Source organism: Sardina pilchardus, chromosome 8 (genome assembly GCF_963854185.1).
Source record: "Sardina pilchardus chromosome 8, fSarPil1.1, whole genome shotgun sequence".
In the NCBI taxonomy this organism is placed as follows: Eukaryota; Metazoa; Chordata; class Actinopteri; order Clupeiformes; family Clupeidae; genus Sardina; species Sardina pilchardus.
In genome coordinates, this window is record NC_085001.1 from 20,526,494 (window position 1) to 20,543,465 (window position 16,972).

At 42.3% G+C, this 16,972-nt stretch overlaps 1 protein-coding gene across 2 annotated transcripts; it reads left to right on the forward strand.

Annotated features, from left to right (window-relative positions):
- Positions 1–6,224: 6,224 nt before the first annotated feature.
- On the forward strand, positions 6,225–16,452 carry htra4 (HtrA serine peptidase 4). 2 transcript variants are annotated; one of them, XM_062544039.1, is made up of 9 exons: positions 6,225–6,360; positions 9,757–9,856; positions 10,700–10,904; positions 11,903–12,097; positions 12,215–12,247; positions 13,035–13,149; positions 13,723–13,780; positions 14,078–14,173; positions 15,381–16,452. In XM_062544039.1, exons 2-9 carry the CDS (start codon positions 9,777–9,779, stop codon positions 15,544–15,546), a joined length of 948 nt encoding a protein of 315 aa, XP_062400023.1. In that variant the 5' UTR covers positions 6,225–6,360; positions 9,757–9,776; the 3' UTR covers positions 15,547–16,452. The 2 variants fall into 2 exon arrangements, with proteins under 2 accessions (XP_062400023.1, XP_062400022.1); XM_062544038.1 differs by having other exon boundaries at positions 6,232–6,950.
- Positions 16,453–16,972: the final 520 nt, after the last annotated feature.

A 16,972-nucleotide genomic window follows, 5' to 3' on the forward strand; every position in this document is an offset into this window, starting at 1 on the left:
CTCATATCGTGTGTCTGTCAGCCAGGCCACACATATCTTAGAGCAAGATGACACTAACGCATACACACACACACACACACACATATATGTATGTGGAATGTTGTTGAAACTTCCACTGTTTTTCTGTCCGTCTGTGATGTTGTTTCCATGCTACCTTAGTTAGTTCACCCAGTAACAATAACAGTGCAGGCGTGCAAGTGAGATGCACTGCAGGCGTGCAAATGAAAATATATGGGAGAGATGCACAGCACAAGAAAACATCAACACAAGAAATCAATGCCATTTTTTAAACAGCCTTGAGAGGCAAGTGATGCTTCCACCACACCCTCTCCTCCTCACATAAAGCCCCAGATAAAGTCCTTGGGGAAGGCACATAGTGTGATACAGAAACCTGACTCCGGCCTCATATCTGCTGGATTTCCATGTTGATTTGGGGGGATTTGCAAATATGAAGTCCCACCCCTACAGAAGCCTCCGCGGAGTGAAGGCGGCAATAGTGAGCTGTCATTTCTAATTACGTCCACAGGTTTTGCTTTGTGGGTGTCGCAGCACCAATCTGGCGACGGGGGCCCTCATCACTGGCATCAAATAAGAGAGAGGGAGAGGATCCCGGGGGAGAGGGGGGGCCGCGGCGTCCCTCTCTTTAAGGGGTATTTGTTTGCACAGGTGCAGCCTGCTCTAGTCGAGGCACACGTGTTTTGGTCGGTGCCTGGAGCTCCACACGCTCTTGCGTGCGTGGCCCAGAAAAAAAAAAAGGAAAACAACATGGAATACCAATGCCCCCTACTGGTTCATTATTAGCCTGGTGGTTCACAACAGAGGATGATGCCACAATTTCATCCTCTTGGCGAGTGCATTTCCAGCTAGGAGTGTAATATGTATAACAAAGCATGGAGGAAATCCATAGCGAAAAGGTATCTGAAGAATCTACCCTTAAAGATGAAAGATATGTACTGTGAAAGCTATCTGGCAGGGCAGCAGAAAGGGTCTCACCTTGAAAAGTCATCAGAGGCTGCAGAGTCGATCCATAGTACGGCGGGCAGGCCTCAATTACACGGGCGGTGTCATATTGTGCCATTCTCTAAAAGCAGAGGATAATCATACAGAAAGGTAATACCCCTGGGCACACGACAGAAATGAGATGTGTCTGAGTAGACAGCACTCACCAGATGCGAGTCCTTTCATCGGTAATAGCAGGCAGGTTATATGGCTCTTCTATGGTGCATGATCAGCTATACTGTGTATGGAGTCTAAGTTGGGAAATGTAAAAGTTTTTAGAGTGAAAGAGCCAAAGAGTGCACACAAAGCAGAGAGGAGTTTAAAAGCTTTGGCGATAATGGCTTATACAATGGCTCGGTTGGAAATTCACTCTGACAAGCTCAACCCGCTCACCATACAGAGCTAGCACTGACCAGGTCATGGCCAATGAATCATATTGAATCAACTGAATCAAATTCCCAGTGAACATAAAGACAAGCAGAATGCCATCCTTGGGTACAGTATGTTCCTTCCTGTTTGAATAGTGTCATGTGCTAAATGTATACATGCAGCAGTTTTGGTGTTCTTGGGGGGTTGGGGGGCAAAGGCTGAATCATGCAAAGATTCAGCAAAGAATCACGACTCAAGGACGTGAGAAGTGTGGCCTTTTCTTGTTACCAACTCTTCCATCGTAAGGTGTCTGACAGTTAATGTGACAGGAAGTGCTGAAAGTAACACTTCCTCGATGCATCAGCTCTGACACCATGATATTACAGATCCTAATTTGCCAGATTCACTGGCAGTTGTTCCAGTCACTTCTAAATCAAACCTCTGAGGGGGGAAAAAACATTAAATAGAAATAAGTGACTGTTAAAATCGTAGCATTGAAATGACCCATTAAAATGCTACCATGTGTCATTTCACTGTCAGTGTTGAAACAGTGCTTGGACACTCTGGAATCTCAGTTGTCCATTACTGCGCAGGTCAGCACAGACGGTCAGAATGGGGTATGGGGGAAGGGGGGTCAAGATGCTTCCATCTTCGAAATGATTGCTCTGCCATTGCATAGGTATTCTGATGAAATACATTGAATTTTTATTGGAAAACGCACATAACTGTGTGATATTGCCTATTCGCACGACTGATTTCCCCAGCAACATCACATCCACCTCAGCTTTGTTTCATAAAAAACTGATGCCTTGTGCAAAAAAAAGGCCCGCAGGGTCTGGGACAATAGGTGGCCAATTCTGTTGATGGAATAATAATGATAAATTATAAATACATTTCTAAGAATATATATAATATTCTTTTATATAGCTTGTTCTAGGGTCAGATGCCTCACTCCTGGAGTCCATTAATTGCATGTAAATCAGCTTCAGATCCTGAAGCTCACAGAGTGAGGTGATGCGTGGCCACATTGTATTAGTATTGAGTTTTCTGTGAAGACCCTCTCCCCTACCAAGTTCCTCTGTTCGCTGACTGTTGGGGGAACCTACTCATTTTCTCCGGAAGAATGCGTGGTGCAATAACTTCAGAAGGGAAAGTTCATTTGAAACTGCTCCGGACTTTGAGAAGTAGGGCACCTCTGATCAGAAAATTGCACCAAGGCGGCTTAGAGCTTATTATTTCACCGACTTTATGGTGAGCTTATGAATTATGAGTACTCAGAGGCGGTATAATGGAATTGAAGTAGAATGAGAACTGACGGTAAAGTCGAAAAGTATGCAGTTATGTAGCAGAAGTTCACCTTCACGTGTGCGTCACGTGGCTCTTTCCTTTTTTTGGTCCGTCCTTTATAAATTATATGACATTAAAGTCCTCTTTCAAGTCCAAGAGGCGTGCACTTTGTATCTGCAAGAGCACTGCAAGATTAGTGGGCTTCAATCATCTAGATTTGTCCTTTGTCACGTTACATACCGCTACCCTGATAGAGGTCTAGAAAATGATCTCAGTCATATCCTGTACGCCTTCCTGCCAGCTGCACTTATTTCTGATTTCTGTTTTGAGGTCGCAGGATTCCCCTAAGATGAGATTTGTCTTGGTTTCTCTCTGTGTCTACTGCAGGGGCCTTTGTGAGTGATAATGAGTTGTTTTGCTCTATGAATGTGTTACCTGTACAGTTCAAGTGGTCCATTAGGAGACCAAGCTGTAGGTCGCCAGGTGAATGCTGAGGCAAGCTGAAACAGGGAAAAGCCAGCTGCAAGCAAGCATTTTTTCGCAGTCACTGGCCATTCCATTCAAAAGCTGCCTTGGGCTAGGTTTGGTTTCAGTGACTCTATTTCACTATTTTTGTGGAAGGTATACAACAGATGCCTGAATCATCACTACCTGGCATCGCTACTCAGTTAACGTTCAGTAGCACGGAGTACAGACCGCATGGTCTGATCAGATCACCTCAATTCTGTCTTTAAGGAATCCTATGCCAGGTTTAAACCTACTATACCAGCTTTGAAGTCATTTTGATAGTTAACTAATTTGCGATAAGGAGAATCCTGCGGCTTGTAAACAAATCCACATGCACCATATTCAAGGGGAAGTGGGCAAGCCATGAGTGGTATTTAAAACAGCTGTGTAAAATGAAAACACTTCACAACTATGGGGGGAGCCCTGTAGCAAAAAAAAATGCCTTTAATATGCATGTTAGAAAATGTCCTTTTAACGGCCTGCTGTGCCATGCATCCTTTGTCATACTCAAGCATTTGTTGTTCTTGGGAGACTTCCACAAAACACTACAACAAGAGCAATTTCACAGATTCCAGGACTTTTGTAAAGTCTGCATTGGTCACCCACATAAGAGGTGGCAGAAAGCCGGGATGTGATTTAAAATAAATAAATAAATAATTCAGCACCAGCACCACCAGCAGCATCAGCACCGGTGGCAGACCAGTGAGCAGTGTGTGTAACTGCTAGTGTGTAAACGTACCGAGCTTACAGTCCCCCTGCTCCACACAAGACCGACACAGCTCAAAGTAATGCCCATAAATGGAGCTGAAAATCTGAAGAAAAATGTATTTCTGTGTCTCCTAAAAATTCTGCCACATCGTCGAGAGGATTGCCACGGCAAGGATTTGACTCATGGGGCCCGTACCTGGACCATGATCCATGCCCCTCACCGAGCTGAAAAACCATGACCGACTTTTCCACCGCCCTTCATATAGGATGCCTTTGCAATGCTCTGCATGGCACATATTTGTATCTAAATAAACTTGCTAAGTCTGAATTCAAACACATCTTCTTTAGATCTTAAGCCATTAATTACTGTAGAGCTTAAGTCCTCTCATCTAATCTGTCCTGCAACTCAACTGAGCAGCGAAAAGCTATATAAGTGATGTATATGCATTCGGGCCGATAAGTCACAGCATTTGAATGAAATGCGTGCCTCAGATGTCTTTTCATGTATGCCTACATTCAGCCTGCTTGCATTGTGATTAATGGAGATGGAAAAAACATCACACCCCAGTAAACAACCCCATCTCAGCTGCCCTGTTCCCTGCTGGATCATTCGCACAGGATTTCAAGTAATTCACGCAGCTGTTAGGACGGATGGAAAACAGACCCAGCATGGATGACAAACAGCAAGTACATTTCCCCCTTCCCACATCAACTGTGGTCCTACATAAACTAATTTCTGTCTCCTGCCTACTTTAAGGATAGGGAAATATTAAACTGATGACCTTGTTCCGTGCATGATATAATATACTCCCATTTAGACTGTATTGGATTACGTTTTTTATTAAAAAAAACAAAACTTCACTGGTGGCTAGAGACTAGACCCAAATGTCTGAAACTGATATTTGCTATGTATCAAGTTATGCAACTCTTGATTTCTTAAAATAGAACAAAAATGAAACCTATTCAACAGGGATACATTTTGACTATATTTCAGCCCACAAATACATCTCTCAGTCTTTTTCCATAAATCATAAATCCAATGTGTAATCAACTTTATTTCCATGATTTCAAAACAACTCTGACTGCTGAATTAGGTTGACATGATGTGCCTAATCTGCAGCTAGAGTCTGCTGTGCTGACTGACTACAAACACAAACTGCATATAATTGCTGCCTGCATCAGAAAGTGCTTCAGAACGGCACGTGGTTGCTGAAAAGAAATATAAGTAAGTATGTCAAAACTAGAGGTGTTCCATAAACTAGGCCTCTGAGTATACCAGCAAGGAGATTCCACACAGGAAAATGTGTGTGTGTGTGTGTGTGTGTGTGTGTGTGTGTGTGTGTGTGTGTGTGTGTGTGTGTGTGTGTGTGTGTGTGTGTGTGTGTGTGTGTGTGTGTGTGTGTGTGTGTGTGTGTGTGTGTGTGTGTGTGTGTGTGTGTGTGTGTGTGTGTGTGTGTGTGTGTCTATTCTGTATTTCTCATTAACAGCCATGAAGTCAATGCGACTTTCATAGTCCACGCTTATTAAAAAGTCCTTTAAAAACATGCCTGTTTTCCCTGTCCATCTGTTTCGCTAATTACATGCTCGGTGTGCAGCAGTTGGATTTCACTTTGCTTTAACCTCTTCTCTGCTGCCTCCAATTAATAAGTATACAACTGTGGCGAAATAAAATACAAAAATCTTGTTATCTAAGTCAAACTTGTTATCATAATAATGCCAACTGTTACTCACTGATGTGAAAAGACTGCAGAAATCAAGTGGAGTTGATTTAATACGCTGTGCTGTCTGTCAATATATTCATGAAAAACTACTGTGCAAATATTTTCCGTTTAAAGAGCAGGCCCATGTCATGTTACACATGCTGCCCATTTCCTAAACCCTGTCAATAAGCTACAGGAGCAAGATGAGACAGATCCAAGGAGTGGGAAGTCTGAAGTCTCCACAAACCAACTCCACAGACCATAGCAAATTAGTCCAAGACCACATGTTAGTGGGAGAAAAAAAAATAGGAAGGCATGTATAATATGACCAGAAATATGTGGATCTAGTAGAGTCACTGACATGCTGATTACTGCCAGCAATACTTATTATACTTATTACATGTTGTAACATAATACATAAGTAGAAATGCAGCGTGGTTGAAATCCATGATACGTAGGCCTACTTCATAATATTTCACTATCAATTCGTTCAAAATATAAAGCAGACTAACAGTAGCTGATGTAATAGCCTATAACAGACAGTGAGAGCAGTCACGCAAACTAAATGTGCTGTAGGCTAACTTTAACTGAAGCCTGAAGGGGTAGGTTGTGCCCCTCTTAAACACTGCTCTGATGTCGCAACTTTAGGCTACTACCGAGTTGCAGCCTGTATAGTTCTACACCACAACAGCGCGTGAAGATTGTAGCCTAACTCATTAAAAATGACATTTGGGGAAATATGCTTATTTTTCCTCAGGCGTCGAGAGTCATCTTGAATGAACCAACAGAGGTAGCCTATTTGATAACTCTTTTTCCTTTCTGATTTTTGTATTTTGCACGTTGAAATGCTGTAAGAGCATGCGAAGTGATTTGAATACCTAACGTTACCGTTTGCTATAGGGGAAAAAACACGTATTCTTGGATTCCCTCACTTCATTCAAATGTATCGTCATAAATTAGCGATGTTGAAAGTTGTCATATGGATTTACCTGGCCGCCGTGGCACATTCTCGGTCTTTGAAGAAGAGACAAACTTTATGTCCAGAAGTGTGCGATGCTTCCCGCTGTCCCCCGTTACCAGGGTCATGTTACTACGGTGCCGTGAAGGATTATTGCGGTTGCTGCACAGTGTGCGGTGCTGGAGAAGGAGACATCTGCGGGGATGGAGGCCATGGCATTTGCGGCGATGGAATGACTTGTGAACACTCACCTGGCAAGCGCAAATCTCGTGGTTTCTGCGTGTGCAGCAGCTCGGGGTCAGTGTGCGGTAGCGATGGGAGAACTTATCCAAGCCTCTGCAGTTTAAGAGCTGAAAACCGACGTGCTGATCTCAAGGATACCCCGTCAGTGATTTTAGTTCAGAAGGGGCCTTGTGAAACAGGTGTGTGCAAATTCCTTGCATCATTATTTATCCCTAGTGCATTTGATTGCAGCTGATCTTGACCTCTTCAATGTAGCCTAAGACTAAGCATTGATTAGGCCTATTCAAACAAGTAGCCTAGGTTAAACAGTGAGAGTGAAGATGGGATTTACACAAAGCCTAAATGTCTGTGTTGAGGATGTTAAATGCATGCAGTGATATCACCTATTTCTGGAAATGATTGGAACTCATGGATACCCACTCTCTGATGAGTTTCACTTCACACATGTGAGAAAGACACGTTATATATATTCTTATATGACAAGAATATATGACCTGAGGCATTGAGGAAAATAACACAATAACACCTTATCTTATTGTTTCACTGTCAAGTTAAACATGGAACATACTGTACATGTCAACATGTGCAGAATCCCAGTGCTGGAGGACTGTTTTCATCACAAAATTGATGTTAGAATTTTCTAATAATAGGCTAATATGAAGAAGAAGAAGAAGAATGTTGCTATAATTATTATTATTATTATTATTATTATAGTACAGTAGTAGTAGTAGCCTAGTAGTAGTAGTGGGCATAGTAGTAGCAGCAGCAGCATCATTATTTTAAGAAAGAAAAAAAATATGCAAAATGAAATATTTGAGAGCTATTACCACTGACCAAACCTGAAATTGAGCATGCATTACATAATATGTTCACAGCAATGCTTAAAATGCAATACTATCACTGCAGCTGATAGAACCATATATATCTGCGGGGGGAAATCCACCCTTATCTTTAAAAAGCAAGCAGGCCCTAACATGGCTGTGTTCCCTCCTCATGCGTTTCGCTCAAAACTCTGCATGCTGTCGCTGGAAGGGTAGCACACCAATAAAAGAATGAGGTGATTAGAAAGATTAATCACTCGAGTCCTGAAGTTTAGCTCACATAGTGAGTAGCTCACTGGGTGAGGAGAGCGTGTAATTAGAAGAGAGAATTTGCAGTGCATGGCAGGACATCTCTACATGGGATTGTATTTCATTACTTCACAGTGACGCCAGAGTCTTCCAAATTCTGAAATTGCCAGCGCGAGAGAAAAATGCTGCGACTGTCACCACAGGAACACATATTAATCATCGCTCCTTGATTAGAAAGCTTGTTGAAGCATGTCAAAATCTGACCAAAAAAAAACAGTCTGAAAAGCAACCCAGGCCAGTAATTTCCCATTTCTCAGGCTAATGCATGCTAGACTAAGCTAACTATTACAGTATTCGTTACCCAGCCACACAAAATTATGAAAATGACTGACATTCACTGCAATCAGCATACAGTAAACCATGTCTTATCCTGGAAATAGGGATTTTATACACTGGAGCATTCCATGGCTTGTCTGTAAGTCCCCTGTCTTTCAGTGCTCCCTGATTCCAGTATTTTGGCTACTTTCCAAGCTGTGCACATCCATCTGGTCCTGACAGGTGTGCCGTAGGGGATACTATCCCTGAAAGGAAGCAAAACAGCATATACCACAACCTATTCCATGCTGATCCGAGATCCCAACAGGCTCACGTTTCTTCCTTGCCTGTCTTCATAGCTAAAGCACTGCTTTGCATACAGAAGGTTATATGTAATTTAGGTGTTATAGGAATGAATGTGCTTCCATGGGTCTCATCATGTTCACATGCAGAGTTTAAAGAAATGGTTTCAGGATTTGTCAAGAGGGAGTCTAGTGAAAACGATTGTTGGTTTGTATCCAAAACATTCTTCAGTAGCAATCTGCTAGAGCATGTATTTGGGATTTGAGCGAAACCAAAGCACGGGTGGCCATTCATGCGGCTTATATGCAAAACGCATTCTCTGGATTCGGTACTCTGTTATCACACATCAGTGACATTTTTACTTTCAAGTTATTGTCTGCTGACAGAACTAGATTTGCACCTTAAGAAGAACAAGTTCTAAGGCACTCTCTCTTTCAAAATAGTTAAAAGGCCTTTATTTTCAGGGCTTGGTCATTTTAAACCTTCAAAAACACACAGTATTTTAAGTTAAACAAAAATGGACCCATGTATTAAACTCATAGCTGAAGACATTTAGCAAAATCAATGTAGAAACCGTGGCTAATATTTAGGAGATTACGATAACAGCTTCATCTGCCAGTCACTTTTGCACATGCAAAGCCCATGAAAGGAAGGGCATGTCTTTCTAGGGAGGATGGCCTATACCTGTCACTAAATGCGGCTTGTAGCAATGTTGCAATACAACTCCCGGAGCTAGCACTGAAATACTTCAGAGACGTATTTGTGCAGAGTTCTAGGGGAATTACCCCTGGAGCAGTATGGAGAGGAATTATGCTGCTGAGGTTAGCTACTGCAGCTCACCTTAGGGAAGGTAAAGCTTTTGGTATCCAGGTCCAGATTACCTGGAGGAACAAGCCTGCTTGCAGCCGGCACTACCTGCATGGGTGATAAGCACCTCACGTAAATGTACAGGAGAGAGAGAAAAATATTGTTAGTCTGTCCCTTAGCAACACAAACATATAATTGGCACAAGATGGTCGCCCCAGAAACAACACATATCCACAATACACACTATCATATCTGATGAAACGTTGCAGCATTTTTTTATTGTGAAAACATTTTGTTCTTAACAGAACGTATCTGAACATGCTGTACATTTGAATGTTTACTTGGAATGGAAACAAGCCATACCTTACCCTTCGCATCATATGATGTCAGAACATTTTAATTCTGAGGATTGATTCCCTTCATCTTTAACTCCCCGGCAGGCATACTGAATATTTTACTAATCAAGCAGTCTGTATACCTCTACCTCCAGGTTCCCAGAATCCAAGCAGCATGCGCTACAAGTTCAACTTCATTGCAGATGTGGTGGATAAGATTGCCCCTGCAGTGGTCCATCTCGAGCTTTTCCGCAGGTAAAATGAGGATCCACAGGGGTCCACTTACCTACTGAACACACATTTTAGGGTCATGGGATGGTAGTCATCTTGATATGCAGAGAGATCAGCAGTAACTGGGGAGAATTGAAACACACCCTAATGTCTCCAGGTTGCTGAAAATAGCTTTTAAATTATGTGCATTTTGTATGAATTGATCTACATATTTTACACTTTTGCTAGATTCCACATTCAGTTGCGATAAATTAATTGCCTTCCGGATCACACATTTTGCTATGTGATCATCAGTCAGTTGATTGGGACTTCTGGAGCAAAATAGGCAGCAATAGCACACATCACATGCTGTATTCATGAGTGTTTAATCCTGTGTGTAGAAGATCAGCTGAACAATACTCTAAGGGGCTGTTTTGTCCTAAAGTAAGTCAAGCTGATGACTGTTAGGAGGAAGCCTCACTTCTATTAACCGCATGCTGGTTAAGCCTCAGAACTTCACACCTGGGCAAATAAAAAAAAACGGACCCGCCATATGGGCATGGATATAAATTACAGATAGAGGCCAAGAAAAGGTCATGTGCTACTTCATGCTTATGCCAAAATTGATGAGCTGAACTCAGCTATGAAGGGCCAAAGAGCAAGTAATGATACCACAACCTATTTTATGGTGAGATGAAAATTTACACAGTCCAACAAATACCCTTGACAATGCTCCATTTTATTTGCCTTGTAAAATACTGAAACCCCCAGGTGATGATATTTCACGTCAAGGTCTACTACACATTCATAAGCAATTTATTAGGTGTTCAATTAGTATTAGTGTTCAATCAAGTTTCAATTAGTATGAAAGTTTTTTTTCCCTCTTAGGATGCCATACTCAAATCAGGAGGTGCCTGTGTCAAGTGGCTCTGGGTTCATGGTTTCCGAAGATGGATGGATTGTCACCAACGCCCACGTGTTGTCAAACAAACAGCGCATTAAGGTGGAGCTCCAAAATGGCGCCCAGTATGATGCAACGGTTAAGGATGTGGACCCAAAAATAGACATTGCCCTTATTAAGATAGAGTCCGAGGTGAGTTTCTTGGCTAAAAGCTAAATGCTAAAAGACCTCTACGGGCCTATTTCCCCAATGTATCGCTCAAATTTATGCTTGTGCCCCATGCGCTGTTGGCTTGTCATCAGTGACTAACGTCAAAGTGGCAGTGAATGAATTAGACCTCAGGACACAGTCCAGCAGATGTTCCTGGGGAATGGCAGGAAGGGCTTTTGCTGACCAAAATTAGATTCCACTTCTTGACACAGTCAATTTGTCATTTGCTTTTTTCTCTGGGGCAATTGGTTCTGGTCATATAAATTCAAAATTCCAGTTTGTCTCAGCATTCGCAAAAAACACCACCAAGACAAACACATCTGTTACAGCTGTGACAGCACCCGTTGGTAAACAGGGCCTGTGTGTATTATTATTGGGGGATTTCTAAGAAAACTGCTGCAGGCCCTGTCTGTCCAGAGATGTAACATATTTTTTGTGACTAGTAATCACATTAATTCAAGCAAAGACTGTCTTTTTTGGTACAAAAAAACCTTTAGCGGATAATGCAAAGTGAAATGATCGGTGACAGCAAATGGGAGTCCTACACGCTGTGCAGACTATCAGGCCCCAGTTGTTGCACGCCGACTCCTTTCTTTAATGGGAGTCAGCTCCGTGCCCTTGAAGGGCTGGCAATAAAACATGCAATAAAAGTGCGCCCTACCTTGGGCGGGCAGGTAGGGGGAAACAGGCCGTGACAGGTTGAGACGTGATCGATCGCGGGGGCCCTCTTGTTGGAGCGGCGGGCTTCTCCAGTGAGTCAGTCACAAAGGACCGCCAGGGATTATTCTTTATGAACAAGGCCAAGAGAAAGAAATTGCTGAGTTTAAGGTTTCATCCACAGGAGTGAGATAAGTAATTTATGTGTGTGTGTGTGAGGAGGGGGGATCTGGAGGTTGAAGGTGATGGTGGCAGTGGCAAGGGTGGATGGGTCCTCGAGGCAATGTTTTAACTTATGTTGCCATTTGTGTTCGGTCGTATAGAGCCCTCTGCCCGTGCTTATGTTGGGCCGCTCATCGGACATTCGACCGGGGGAGTTTGTGGTGGCCGTGGGCAGCCCGTTCTCACTGCAAAACACCGTGACCACCGGCATCATCAGCACCACACAGCGCGGCGGACATGAACTTGGCCTCAAGGACTCCGACATGGAATACATTCAGACCGACGCTATTATCAATGTACCTTTATGCAAATTTTAGCCCTGTTTATAGCCAATGGGTTTTTATCTCTACATGTACGTGCCTTATTTGGTATTGTAAACCATTACATATTTCAACTATTCTTTCTTTTTGCAGTACGGCAACTCTGGAGGACCACTTGTTAACCTAGTAAGTATGCCTCTCATACTTGTCATTCTGAAAACATTCCCATCAAACCATAGACACTGCATACAATGATTTCCCTTTTATATCCTTAAGAGGCATGGAGAGGTGGGTTGCTATTCCATTTAGCCTACTCTCTTTTGAGCGCAAGGCTTTTGCTTTGGATTTTACTTCTTTTTTTCTGTGGTCTCTGAGGTTTTACATCTGCCTATGTGTGGAAACATACCACCCCCCCTAAAACAGATGATCTGCAACCTCTATTATTCCCACTATTGATCTTGAAAAGGAAAAATGCAACCCTCGCCCTTGAAAAACTTCCACCCTTGTATCTGATTATTTCCATCCATAACAAAAGCACTTTATTGGAGGAAGGATATGGAAGTAAGAAAAAAGAATATGTACAAACCCCTACTGTGCTCTTTGGAAAGGCCATTATACTGTTAGATGATACATGCATCTTCTGGCTGGCTCCTTAAAAGCTCTCTGCTGATTTAATGAAATGCTGTTTGATGGCTGTTATATTTCTGGTATTATTCATTCAAATTCCCCTTTTAAGGTCATCCCTTTCAATGCGTAATTGTTTCTGCTTTGTGCCAAAATTAGAAAATTACCATTTATAATGTGCTGCAGATGCACGAGGCAATAAGAGAGAGAGAAGCAGTGTTTGTTTCTAGTTATGTTTCTTGCAATTATGCTCCAATTATGTCCCTTAATGGCTTTATCTTTGTTTGTGATACGGCTTTGAGTTACATGACAGATCTCCAGAGCACTTTTTTTCCACTTTTTTTTTCAGGATGGCGATGTCATCGGCATAAACACTCTAAAGGTCACCGCTGGAATTTCATTTGCTATCCCCTCCGATAGAATACGACAGTTCCTTACGGAGTCGTATGACAGGCAAAGAAGAGGTATACCGACGGACATATCTCATACCAGCACTCTAGGCAGCAGCCAGTGCTTGTCTGTTGTCATAAATACTTTGATCATTTCTGGTCCATTTGAGTGCGTGCCAAGAGCAGATGTGCTTCAGAGCTGATCACATCATGCATGGTGCCCACTGCAAATTCATACCAAGCCTGGCATCAAAGCAGACCCACAGACATGGCTCATTTAAGATATCATTGTTTTAATCCGTAACATTTGACTGAAATTGAACATCTATCATGCACGATGAGCGCATTCAAATGACACTGCTGAACATTTGCTGTTGCCCTCGCTGCAGATGAGAAGTTACAAATGTGATCATGTTAGGTAGCATCAAGGAAGAAAAAGCCTGCACTTTGCATGCAAACGTGTTTATTGCACAGACACGTTTCAGCTTAGCACCCTCCTCAGTGTGCTCAGAGAATCATGTTCGGTAGTTTGATCATACACAACACATTTGGCACCAGTGCTGCACAGAAAAACTTACTTCTAAATGCATTCACACTTTATTACCACAAAAGCCCAAAAAAATATCTAAACCTAGCTTTCAATTTCAGGAAAGACAATGCCAAAGAAGAGATATATGGGAGTGCGGATGCTACAGTTATCACCTTCGTAAGTCATATTCATCCTTCGGTGAGACTGTATTACTATGCTGTATACCTGCTGCCATCTTTTCAGACATTGTTTATATTCGATTCATAAAGCATTAAATGCTCCCTTTTTACCTAATCACCACTGAATGAGTCTCAGATACAACCGATAAGGCATTGCAAATCATTGGCTTTTCTGACATCGATTATAATAAATGATATGACGGCGTCGCTCTTAGTCAGTGATTGCGATAAGAATTGTCACAACATGCCAGATGAGTGCGTCTGGATAAAATCTAAATTGCCTCTCATCTGGCAGTTTGATCAGGGAACTGAAGGAGCGTGATAAAGATTTCCAAGATGTGACATCTGGGGTCTATGTCTACGAGGTCATCCCAGGGACAGCTGCTGACAGGTAAAGGATTCAGTTTTCATTGTTGTCATTATTATTAAAAGATGCAGTGATAGTTGTTTGTGTTATGATGATTATTATCTGTTTTATTTGTTCATGTTTTTGGATAAAGCATTTTTGTCATTTATTTTTGGATTAGTCAATCAAGTGTGAAAGAAAAGTATTTTCAGTTTCATTTACTTCGCTGAAAAACATAAAGAAATACGCATGGACTGTTGGATTTATTGATGAGTTGATGGCAACGGCATGTGCAATCAAGGCGAAACACCAACTATGCTGAGACTGGAGACATCCACATGCCTCAGAATACGCATCCAGATTAAATCCAATTAAAATGGAAATCATAGTTCAGAGTCAGTGGATCCAACATGCCTGAAATTCATAAAGGATCCCAGCTTTGTATGGGGCAGAGCTAGTCAAGGCAAATGCTTACATCAGGCAAAAGATAAAAGCCTCCAGGAGACCAAACCTGAGACACATCTGGTTACACCGTGGGAGGCCTCCCCTGAAGAGATCCCCCCCTGCCTGCCAAATGGATTGGCAGCCGCTGCACTGAGCGAAAAGGGGCTCTGGATGCAACCAGACACTTTCAAAGGGACTGGACCACAACACCCTACGGGTTCTGAAGGCCATCATGGACGCTGGTGTCTGCAGTGCTCAATCCACCCACAGCCAGTGGAGCTTTCACTCCTCCCCCCCCCCCCAAACAACTTGTTCTGCCGAGGGTTCAGCTGCATTCTGAAATCCTACTACAGACCAGTGAAATGATCTTCTCTGATAACTAAGGTTTATGTTTCATGCATCTACCGACGCACACTACGCACTGATGGATTTGAAAATCGATCATACAACAGGGGGTCAAGGGAGACTGTTATTGTCTCTGTTCGGGATTAACTCTTTATGATCCCTTTAAGTGCCAGTGTTATAGATGTAAAATACTGCATTATCTTGCTGTATCTTACTGCAAACATTCACTTATGTTTCTGGTGAAACAGGCATTGATCCTTTGAGAGACGATCACAATGCAAACACTAATTCTGAATTGTAACAGAGGGGTTATACTCACTAATAATGCACAGTCACCTTTTGCAGAAGAATTCCAGAGTTGCCACAATCACCAGGGTCGGTCAAAAGAGTTCAGTAAATCATGCAGTCTCATAACCACCTTCTAGCCCCATTCTGACTAAACGTCATCGTGTTCTTTTCTTAGTGCTGGCCTCCAGACCCACGATGTGATCACCACCATCAACGATCAGCCTGTACACAGCACGGACGATGTGAGTGACGCCGTGCAGTCAGGGCAGCCTCTGTCCATGGTGGTGCGTCGGGAAAACAGAGATGTCGTCCTAACTGTAGTACCTGAGGAAGTAGAATAAATGCCACTCCATTAGTCACCAGCAGCTGTGTGGGATATACTGTACAGTATGTATGTATGTGTTCGACTTTTGTATGTGCGACGCGATCTGGGAAAACCCTTCACATGGTGCAATTTTACCAACTTATGATTCTGACGGCATCCTAGCAACATCCAAGATTTTGGGAGGATGGTATCCAGGATTTTGCTAGCGGACAGTGTTCAGAATGTTGCTACATGTAAGATGAAATCAGAATCTCAAGTAGGTGAAATTTCACCATAGAGGGTTGAAACAACAATAATCAAGGATTTTTGAGTGCACCATGTGAAGGGTTTTCCTAGATTGCATCACACATGTGTGCCAGTACTGTTAGTCCACATGGGTGTGTATTTGAAAAGTTATGTTAGTGTGATGAGAGTATGTGTTATGTACTGTAGCATTGGTTATATCACTAAGATATGTCCTTAAAGTTGCTGTATTTAGGATCTGAGTTTTCTCAAAACGCACAATTATGTCCACAACAGCAATCCTGCTTTGCTTTGCTTTGCCTTGTTATGCTACAATGACTCATTAGTGCCAGAATGGAGCGTGGAGTTGGTTTGCAAATTTCTGGGCAACACGGAGCACATTAACATTATGTGGCTAACTTCACATTACATTTTTAGTGTTTTAAACTAAAATTCCTACATATAGCATAATTTATCGCCCAAACGTTTCTTTCCAGGCATATTTGGCATTCAGTGTACTCTTAAGACATAACCCTACAGCATTTTTGTATGGTTGCCTGACATAATTTTACCGAATGTCTAGGTTTGTTTACAAAGATACTGTTCTTTATATTGGTGGTGACTGGATGTGGTGGTGCATTTTTTAGTGTATGAACTATGTGGATTGTATGGGCATTTATTATTAACCAGAAAGAAGACATTACAATACTTTGGCCGTTTGTCTTGCATCAGACACACACTCAGTGGGTAGTCTACTTGAATGCTAGATGTGGTGGTGTGGCGGGGAATTGATTCAGTTGAGTGATATGTTGCCAAGTGTCTTATCGAATCATGTCAGATGGGAAGAATTTATCATTTATTTTTGAACCATTAGTATTGAAAATGCCAATTCCAGAAATGCATGAGCTACTTGGATAAAAGAATCACGTTCTCAGTCCAGCGAATTGCACCGGGATGCAGTCCAAACACTTGGACCCACATTTTAAAGGCAGTTTTAAGTCTGTGGCAAAGTGTAAGCACAAGGACCACCAAACACTATTTTCATGACAAAGTCATAAGCAAAGTCAGGTCAAAATGCTTGTGGCTTGCTCAAGGCATTAAACTGGGTGTGCTCGTGCAGTGTTCGGGTGCGATAGAGCAAAGATGTGGAAGTAATATGTAAATGAGGTATCAAAAGAAAAATTGAGGTCACGCCATCTCCACCCTCACCTCTCCTGACA